We start from the raw sequence: 9408 nt of genomic DNA, 5'->3' as shown, positions 1-9408 counted from the left end.
CAGGGTCTCAGTCTGTCGCCCAGGCTGGAGTACCGTGGTTAATTCACAGGGTTTCACTGCAGCCTTAATCTACTGGGCTCAAGTGATCCTCCTGCTTCAACCTCCTGTGTAGCTGGAACCACAGGTGCATGCCACCATGCCTGGTTAATTTTTTGATTTTTTGTAGAAATAAGGTCTCACTTTGTTGCCCAGGCTGGTCTCAAACTCCTAGGTTCAAGCAATCCTCCCACCATGGCCTCCCAATGTGCTGGGATTACAGGTATGAGCCACTGCCCCTGGCTATTACTATTAACTTTTTAAAATGTATATCATATATGCCATAATCATTTCCAAGTCTTTCAAAGTTTTTTTAAATTTCAGCTCAAAATATTAGAATGAAATGCACACTCAAGACTAAAGAAGCTATGTTCTATGTTCGAGAAAATGTACAAATATTGATTCTTTTTTTTTTTTTTGAGATGGAGTCTCGCTATGTCACCCAGGCTGGAGTGCAGTGGTGTGATCTCAGCTCACTACAAGCTCTGCCTCCTGGGTTCAAGCAATTCTCCTGCCTCAGCCTCTTGAGTGGCTGGGATTACAGGCGCCCGCTACCACACCTGGCTAATTTTTGTATTTTGAGTAGAGATGGGGTTTCACCATGTTGGCCAGACTGGTCTCAAACTCCTGACCTCAGGTGATCCACCTGCCTCGGCCTCCCAAAGTGCTGAGAATACAGGGGCGTGAGCCACCATGCCTGGCCTACAAATATCGATTCTATCCATAGCTTGGTGAAAACCATAAAAGTTCAGCTTATTCTCTGTGGCATCAGCAGGGGTCGTGTATAAAGATGGCAGAGTCCTGTCCAGCGTGCTGCAGAGGAGAAGTGCTGAGTGAACATGAGTTGTTACCCGCTTAGCTGTGCCAAGTTAATCGGAAAGCGGATGGATGCCGTGCATAATCAGCATGAAATTTTATGAAGACCTGATTTGAGGAAGCCACGAAGGGAGCTATGCTGGTGTCCTAAAATTGAAAAAACAAAAAATATTAAATTATATGTTTCACATATTTAAACGTTTTTCTAGAAATGTTAGCCTAGAAACAAAGCACCACATAAAGAAACTTTATAGAATTTACAGTGAACTTGCATATATTTCTTGAAGTAACCTTGCAAATAATGAATGCAAATACTTTACAAAGGAATATTTCTGGGCGTGGGGAGTTGAGGGAAAATGGGGAAGGACTGCTAATGGGTACAGGGTTTCTTTTGGGGGGTAATGAGTAATGAAAGTGTCCCAAAATTGGCTGTGCTGATAATGGGCACACAGCTCTGTAAATCTACTAAAAACCACTGAATTGTATACTTTAAGGAGATAAATTATATGGTATGTAAATTGTATGTATGTAAATGTATGGTATATAAATTATATCTCAATAAAACTGTTATCAAAACATTTGAACTTCTTATTCAGGTTCTTACTGCAAATTTAATTTTTCTGAAATACATATGGAATTAAAATGATTATATTAAGTAAAACATACTATTTTCATCAATGTTTGTAGTTTCCTCTTGAGATTTATTTTCATATACTTCTGTGGAACAGTGTGTGTTTGTGTGTGTGTGTTGGGGGGACAGATGGGTCCCTGTTGTCTCTCACTTTCTATTCATTCATTTGGCAAATATTGATCAAGGCACTGCCACGCTGCAGGTATTGTTTTTAGTAGTAGGGACATAAAAAAAAAGAGCAAAACAGGCAAAAAGCCCTGCTCTCATGATGCTTACATTACTGGCTTTTCCTGCCTCAGCCCTATCCCAAGTCATCAAAACACAGACTTATTTCCAAGACACACACTTACTCAAGTGAGTGTAGATTTTTCTCTGTAAGAGATACATCAAGGAATATACAATATTTTTATTTCTATGCATGTCTACTTTTTACTTCCATTTAAAAATGCTTCCAAATGTCAACAACTTATTTTATATTGACAAACTAGTATGGACAGTCAACAGAAGTTTTAGAATCCCCTTTGATTCTCCTTGTTTTTCCCGTTACTCTTTCATTTGCTAGATGTTCATATTCTGTAGCTGCAAGGGATATAGGATTTCCCTGTGAACAATGGTATTTACCATAACATAAAATATCTCCAAATCATGGTTTGTGTTTATATTAGCAAAATAAGGAGCTATCTGTTTGTAAATTGTATGTATGTAAATATTGTATGTATGTAAATATTACAAATTTATATTTAACATACATATTTGCATGCATATTTACATATATAAAAAGTTGAATTGTATACCGAAGGAGTATACAATACATACAAGTTGTATACTTTTGTATGTATACTCCTTCGGTATACAATTCAACTTTTTATACATACATACAACTTTTGTATGTATGTAACTATGCGTGTAAATATGTATGTAAAATGTAAAAGTTATATGTATGTAAATATTAGCAAAATATTACAACTTACAAAAAGTTGTAAGTATGTAAATATTAGCAAAATAAGAGCTACCTCTGTATGTAAATAGACTTCATGTTTTATACTTATGTTTTACATTTTTTCATTTATGTTTAACATTTATAAAGTGTTAAAGAAATTGGTGGTACCTTTAAGAAAAAAAAAAATTACATGTGAAATTATATCCACATTCATAAAAGAAAATGTAAAACTGGGAAAATACTGTGAACACCAACAGTTTAAAAAATTGATGTATCTCGCTATATATTTCAACTTAACGTGGCATTGGATTAAATGGCCGTCACTTCTCTCAGTGACTCGGTTTATACTTGTTCAGTATAAACCTGGACTCAGTTTATACAAGACCAGGATATACTTGTTCTTTCCACCTTATGGTATTGTCATTCTGGGGATCAAATGGGGTTGTATGTTTGCAAGCCGCTGAAAACCATGCCCACACACACAAAAAAAACCCTACCAATATAAAGTCATTGTATTGTTAAAATTGTCTCTTTTCCTCCCTTTTGAAATGTTTGTAAATTTCAATTCAATGTCTGAGAGCTGATTAGCTTCTAAATCTGATGTGTGGCACATTTACTGGGGTCTCTCTCTGTGTGGTTTCTGTGCATCCCCGTGATACAGTGTCTGCTGGTCCTGCGATTACCATTTCTCACCAAGTAATGTAACTCTGTGTATAAAGATATCACTACCAAAAAGTTTATTAAGTGTTGTCTGTAGTTGCAAACAGTTCAAGAGACCTAAATGTCTACTTACAGGGGCTTCGTTAAATAAATTAGGCCACACTCATGCGATGGAATACTCTCCAAAACTTAAATATGATGCACCAGTGTTTTTATTGATATAAGATACTAATGATATATTGGTAAGTAGAAAAAACATACCATCAAACAGTAAAAAATGTGCATGAAAAATATATACAAATATATTCAAAGAAAGGTGTTAAGAATATATGAGAATGCTGGGGTGTTAGAAAAATTAATCTATTTTCTGATACCTCTGAAAATAGCATTTATCAATTTTATAAATAGTAAGTTATATTTTAAAAACCATCTAGATTTCCAGCTGATACAGTTTTCTGTCTAGTTTGATTACAAAGTCTAAGATGATTAAACGGCAGAAAAATCAGAAACAGATACCTGCTTGCCAACAGCCAATTTTCCCTTACTTACTCTCTTGTTTTTTGAGATCGAGTCTGGCTCTGTTGCCCAGGTTGGAGTGGAGTGGCGCCATCTCAGCTCACTGCAACTTCCGCCTCCCAGGCTCAAGCAATTATTTTGCCTCAGCCTCCCTAGTAGCTGGGATTACAGGCGTGTGCCACTATGCCAGCTAATTTTTGTATTTTTAGTAGAGATGGGATTTCCCCATGTTGGCCAGTCTAGTCTCAAACTTCTGACCTCAAGTGATCCACCTGCCTGGGCCTCCCAAAGTGTTGGGATTACAGGTGTGAGCCTTTACTCTCTTTAAGTATCTACTTGCACATCAAATGAGAGGATCGTAAGCACAGATGCCTGCAATATTGAATCAATGTCAGATTCTGAGTTGTTTAGGGAAGATACCAGAGCTTTACAAAAACAAACTATCAGTCACCACTTCTTCAAAGAATTACTGCAGTTTTCAGCAAGAAGTAGATAAAATAGAGCCAGGTGTCCAAATTTTCTATAGTTCTATTTATGCAGAAATAAACATGGGTATTCAACCCTAGGCAGTGCACTGACGTCACAGAGGGAGCTTTTTTAAAAAGACAGCATGTTGTGACTCCTCCTTGGGAAATCCCGAGTCAGTGGGTTTTGGTGGGAACCGGAAGTCTAATGTAAGTAATTCCACAGGTGATCTGACGCAGAGCCGATTTTGGTAACTCTTAATAGCAATTTAACGCAATGTCCACCAGATGGCACTCATGCTCCCAGAATAGAAAGGCAAGTCGGAAAACTGCTCAATTTGTTAAAGGCTGTACTTCCTACTCTACAAGTGTCTGCCTTTAAAAGTCTACACTAGGCCCGGAGCAGTGGCTCACCCCTGTAATCCCAGCACTTTCGGAGCCCGAAGCGGGCGGATCACCTGATGTCAGAAGTTCGAAACCAGCCTGGCCAACATGGCGAAACCCCGTCTCTACTAAAAGTACAAAAATTAGCCAGGCGTGGTGGCGTGATGCACAGAAAGCACACAGCTGGCGCCTGTAATCCCAGCTACTCAGGAGGCTGAAGCAGAACTGCTTGAACCCGGGAGGCAGCAGTTGCAGTGAGCCGAGATTGCGTGCCACTGCACTCCAGTCTGGGCGACAAGAGCGAAATTCCGTCTCAAAAAAAAAAAAAAAAGTCTACACTAAGTGACTCTCATTGTCTAAAAACAACAAATGGGAATATAAAATGCTTGTTTTACTCACGCCTCCACAGTACGGTCCGGAGGATGGAGAGCTGGCGTTGGGCCCGTCGTAGAGTGTGAGATAGTTCTGTACACAGTCTCCTGGATCGTCAACGCTGATGAAGTAGAAGTTGACGGTGACAAGCCTTCCAGCAGGAGCCACTAGGGCCCACTCACAGTGCGTGTTGTTTGGGTAGGTGCCTGGATAGCCAGGGCTGGTGAATGAGCCTCTGTCTCCATAAAGAGACACATTTCTTTGCACATTCTGCAAGCAAAACAGGACATCAAGTTTGATTCAACAATATATAAGCCCCCATTCAGTCTGGCTTGTTAGGTAATAAGACTATTTTCTTAAGGTGCTGAGACTCTCTGCGAGAATAATGGAGGCAGAAACCCCTTTTCCTGTTCCTCTTCTTTGGGCTGCACCCTTTCTCCTCCCTTCCCCTCTCTTCCCATCGCCACCTCCACCTCTTCCATCCTCCACACACGTGCCTTCGCCTGCATTTCACGACCCCGGGACAACTTCCTCCAGGACTGTACTTTAAAACTGGGTGTTGAGAGCAGAATGGAAAAAAAAAAACCTTGATAAACTGTGGAAGAAAATCAAGTTGTTCTCTGTGTGCTTTCGATGGTGGAGAGATGTTTGGGTGCCCTGAGTTGATGCTAATGATGTGAGTGAAGTAAAATTAGAGGTAAAATTCAGCACTAAACCAAGAGGGAGTATGTTATTGTAGGTGGTGGCAGGAATTACTTCATTATAACAGTGACTTTACTGGGCTAATAACTGACATACTTAAGGTCGAATACTTCAAGTTTTGGTGTAAATTTGTTCCATTTGTTAATCTGTATACAAAGGCTGTCATGATTTAGACTACCTATCTGTGGAGACCCAGGTCATCTCTGGGACAGGAAGAAGGTGGCTGGCATAGTTCCAGAGCACATGGCTGGGCCTCTGACCACCAAGACCTAATCCCACCTCCATCTCAGTCTAGTGGAGCATTTTGGGCAACTCATTAATCTTGGTGGATTCTGTTTTTGGTTTTGGTTTTTGAGATGGAGTCTTGCTCTGTCGCCCAGGCTGGAGTGCAGTGGCACGATCTTGGCTCACTTCAAGCTCTGCCTCCCGGGTTCATGGTGGGTTTTTTTTTTTTTTTTTTTTGAGACGGAGTCTTGCTTTGTCACCCAGGCTGGAGTGCAGTGGTGTAATCTCGGCTCACTACAGCCTCCATCTCCCAAGTTGAAGTGATTCTCCAGTCTCAGTCTCCCCAGTAGCTGGGATCTACACCCAGTTAATTTTTGTATTTTTAGCGGAGACGGGGTTTCACCATGTGGACCACGCTGGTCTGGAACTCCTGACCTCAGGTGATCCACCTGCCTTGGTCTCCCAGGGATTATAGGCGTGAGCCACAGCACCTAGCTTAATCTTGGTGTTTTATTTGCTCGTCGATAAAATTTGAGCATTGGAGGTTATCTTTAAGCTTCCTTTGGGTGTCAAGATTCCGTTACCACAATTGTCTTAATAGAACCCTTTTCTTAAGATATTTAAAGTGATTTCTGTTTATCTTTTTTATTTTGAAGGTATTTTGGTATTTCGGGACATTTCATAAAAGTATTTCTCCTCTCTTGCATTAAATGTATTGACATGACTTAAATTTTCTTTAGTTGTTTGATAAACAGCCAACCAAAAATGTGAGATGATACTTACTACCCTAAAAAAGCAATTTCTCTCCAGCACCGCCAGGAAACGTTAGGGCCCGCGAGAAGCACAACCACTTATATATATGCCAGAATGTGTTCATAAGTTGGATTTTTGGTAAAAGTTTTTCTTTAAATTCTCAAAGAACTTTCTTAGTCAAAAAGTCTAACAAAATTTAATTTACCAAGGAATCTTTAAATCTTCATACCTTACCTTATATATGCTTCATATATCAATATATATTCTTTTATAAACAGAAATAATGAATAAACGTAGAATTTAAAGTAATCTGGCCGGGCGTGGTGGCTCATGCCTGTAATCCCAGCACTTTGCGAGGCTGACACAGGTGGATCACCACCTAAGTTCAGGAGTTCGAGACCAGCCTGGCCAATATGGGGAAACCCTGTCTCTACTAAAAATACAAAAATCAGCTGGGCATGGTGGCGTATGCCTGTAATCTCAGCTACTTGGGAGACTGAGGTAGGAGAATCACTTGAACCCAGCAGGTGGAGGTTGCAGTGAGCCAAGATCACACCACTGCACTCCAGCCTGGGTGACAGAGTGAGACACCATTTCAAAAAAAAAAAAGTAATCTGTACTTTCATGGTTAAAAATCTCTATTCTTAACATAAACTAATCAGGTACACAGGTAGCTAAAAATATAAGGTTACTTTGCCTTTTTCTATTAGACACCTTATGTTTTTCTCACCTACATTGCTTTCCCATACAAAATGCAAATGTCTTACCAGTGGGTGATGAGGTCCAGATGATTTCATATCCACGATCAGAAGTTACACTATCACTCTTAAATCGTAGGTATAGTTCATTATTTTGAGAGAAGACAGGGCTTGGCAGCAGAGCTCCACAGTACTTGCCCAGTAATGGTGAATTGCTGTTACTTCCATTTCTCACCCTTAGGAAGGAGTCATTCATTATTAAACTTACACTTTCTTCTCTAATGTATATACATTACAATGTGAGACAGTTTGAATGATGACACTTTCAGAAAAGCTTTGTCTTCTTATATACCTAAGAATGAAGGGTTTTCTGAAAATACATGCAGAAGTCACCTTCACTTGCAAAGGGGAAAAATGTTCCATGTGTAGATCAAAAAACATTTGCATTTTGATTCAGAAATATCTGTTAACCTATAGTAATTAAAACACCAGGCAGCTTTTTTATGCCATAGTTTGTGCTGTGATCCTGCAGCCTTTGCTTATGGGGAAACATTTTGGAGAATGTAGGTAAAGTGAATTTTTAAAAGGTGGGGATGGGTGGGGGCAATGTTGCCTGCTCTGTTTCCAGTCAACTATTACACCTTTTTCAGTGTGCGTGTGTGTGTGCAAGTGTTTCCGATTAAAAATTACTTGGCTATAAAGGGGCTATGAAAAAATACAATGCGAAGTATAATAAAGTTCAGAACGAAAGGAATTTCTATATGGGCAAAGGACAGAGTTATAAATCTATATAATGTCTGTTGTTAAATGTGTATTACAAACACATTCCGAGGCCTCGTTGCTTTTTTGTTTCAACTTATTTTTGAGTAGACACATATAAAAACAGGAGATGAGTTGGTATTTTATGGGGAGAGAGAACCACATTGTGAACTGAACCACTTTCTGTCCCCCAGCCTGGCTCCTACCCTGCATTCACAACCAGCCCTTCTTCCAGGAGGGCTCTCGACGCTTCCTACAGAAACGTTACACAGGCAATGTACGTTGGAACCTGACTGACATGTGGAAATGCTGATTTTACTGATCTATGTATTCAAAATATTGGAAGTTCCTCTGTTCCCTTTATAATTCCATGGTTTAAACTTTGGTTAATTGGTTAATTGCTGGTATCTTAAGTCACAGAGTTAAGACATCTTGCTGGGCTGTGTTGATCAGGTGAGATTCCTTTTAGGTCTATGTAGTAGCCCATGGGAGAGAATAATGCCTTTTTAGTGCTTTGGGGATTATTCTGCTACGCGTTTAAACAAAGTAACCTTGCCATGACAGAGTAGCCAGTCATCCACTAGAAGATGGGAGGGCTGCCATATATAAGACCTGCCAGCACCATGCTCTTGAGTTTGGGTGTTTTTCCCTTGGGGTCCTCTTTTAAAATGCCGTTGCTCTGAGAGGAGCAGCGAGATACTAATTTCCACTGACATTGCTGACAACTTGTCTTATTCACTTTCCTCTCCTAGGAGGAATGGGACCACCGAGAGCAGCAGGCATCTCTGGGACATCAGAGGATCCTGAAAGGGGAGGTGAAGGCAGGAAAACACTAGCAGATTCCAAGCATGGTCTAGAGCTCAGCCCTCGCTTGGGAGTAACACAGTAAGAATCCTCAGTCAGACATTTCCGTTCCCACTGCAGTTCACAAGAATGGAATGCTGAGGCTTTCTGGTCCAGCTGCCAAGAAACTATGCCCACAGTCTTCCCACTGAGAGCCAGACGGGGCCACATTTTAGAGGCCTAAGTGGTGGTTTCCTTTCTTTGCTTATGGGACAGGAAGTTTCAGATCCATTCTATGGAGTAATGAAGGACAGCGGGGAGGAAGGGTTCTCACTCTCCATCGCTGGAAAGCAAAGCTTTACTTCCCAGCGTCTATCAAGCAAACAGCAAATGTTGACTCTGATCAATAAGGGTCCATTCAAGCTGGAGTGAGTTAAGAGTTAGTTGCACTGTGACTCCAACCTAACGGGATTATTCCATCTTTCCTCCAGATCCCACTCCCCTCATTCTTTCTGCTTTACACTTCATATAAATATTTGGATCTCCATGGTGGGGGAGGTACATAGGTCCAAGGTGAATAACCGGACCGGCACAAAGAATAACTGTATTTGTCTCTTCATTTCCTTCCTGCTACATACATCTTTTGGTCTCCCGTCATGGCGAGTATTC

General features: G+C 40.4%; 1 protein-coding gene across 1 annotated transcript in view; it reads right to left on the bottom strand.

Annotated features, from left to right (window-relative positions):
• Window positions 1-90: 90 nt before the first annotated feature.
• Window positions 91-9408, bottom strand: part of CUBN (cubilin (intrinsic factor-cobalamin receptor)) — a 315183-nt gene continuing 305865 nt past the window's right edge. Inside the window, 3 exon segments of the mRNA XM_011963893.1 lie at window positions 91-999; window positions 4847-5070; window positions 7240-7433. Coding sequence (XP_011819283.1) covers window positions 892-999; window positions 4847-5070; window positions 7240-7433 — 526 coding nt within the window. The 3' untranslated portion in view covers window positions 91-891.

The sequence above is a fragment of the Colobus angolensis genome, unplaced genomic scaffold, assembly GCF_000951035.1.
Source record: "Colobus angolensis palliatus isolate OR3802 unplaced genomic scaffold, Cang.pa_1.0 Scaffold63, whole genome shotgun sequence".
NCBI classification, from domain to species: Eukaryota; Metazoa; Chordata; class Mammalia; order Primates; family Cercopithecidae; genus Colobus; species Colobus angolensis.
This window is presented reverse-complemented; position numbering and strand designations above follow the sequence as displayed.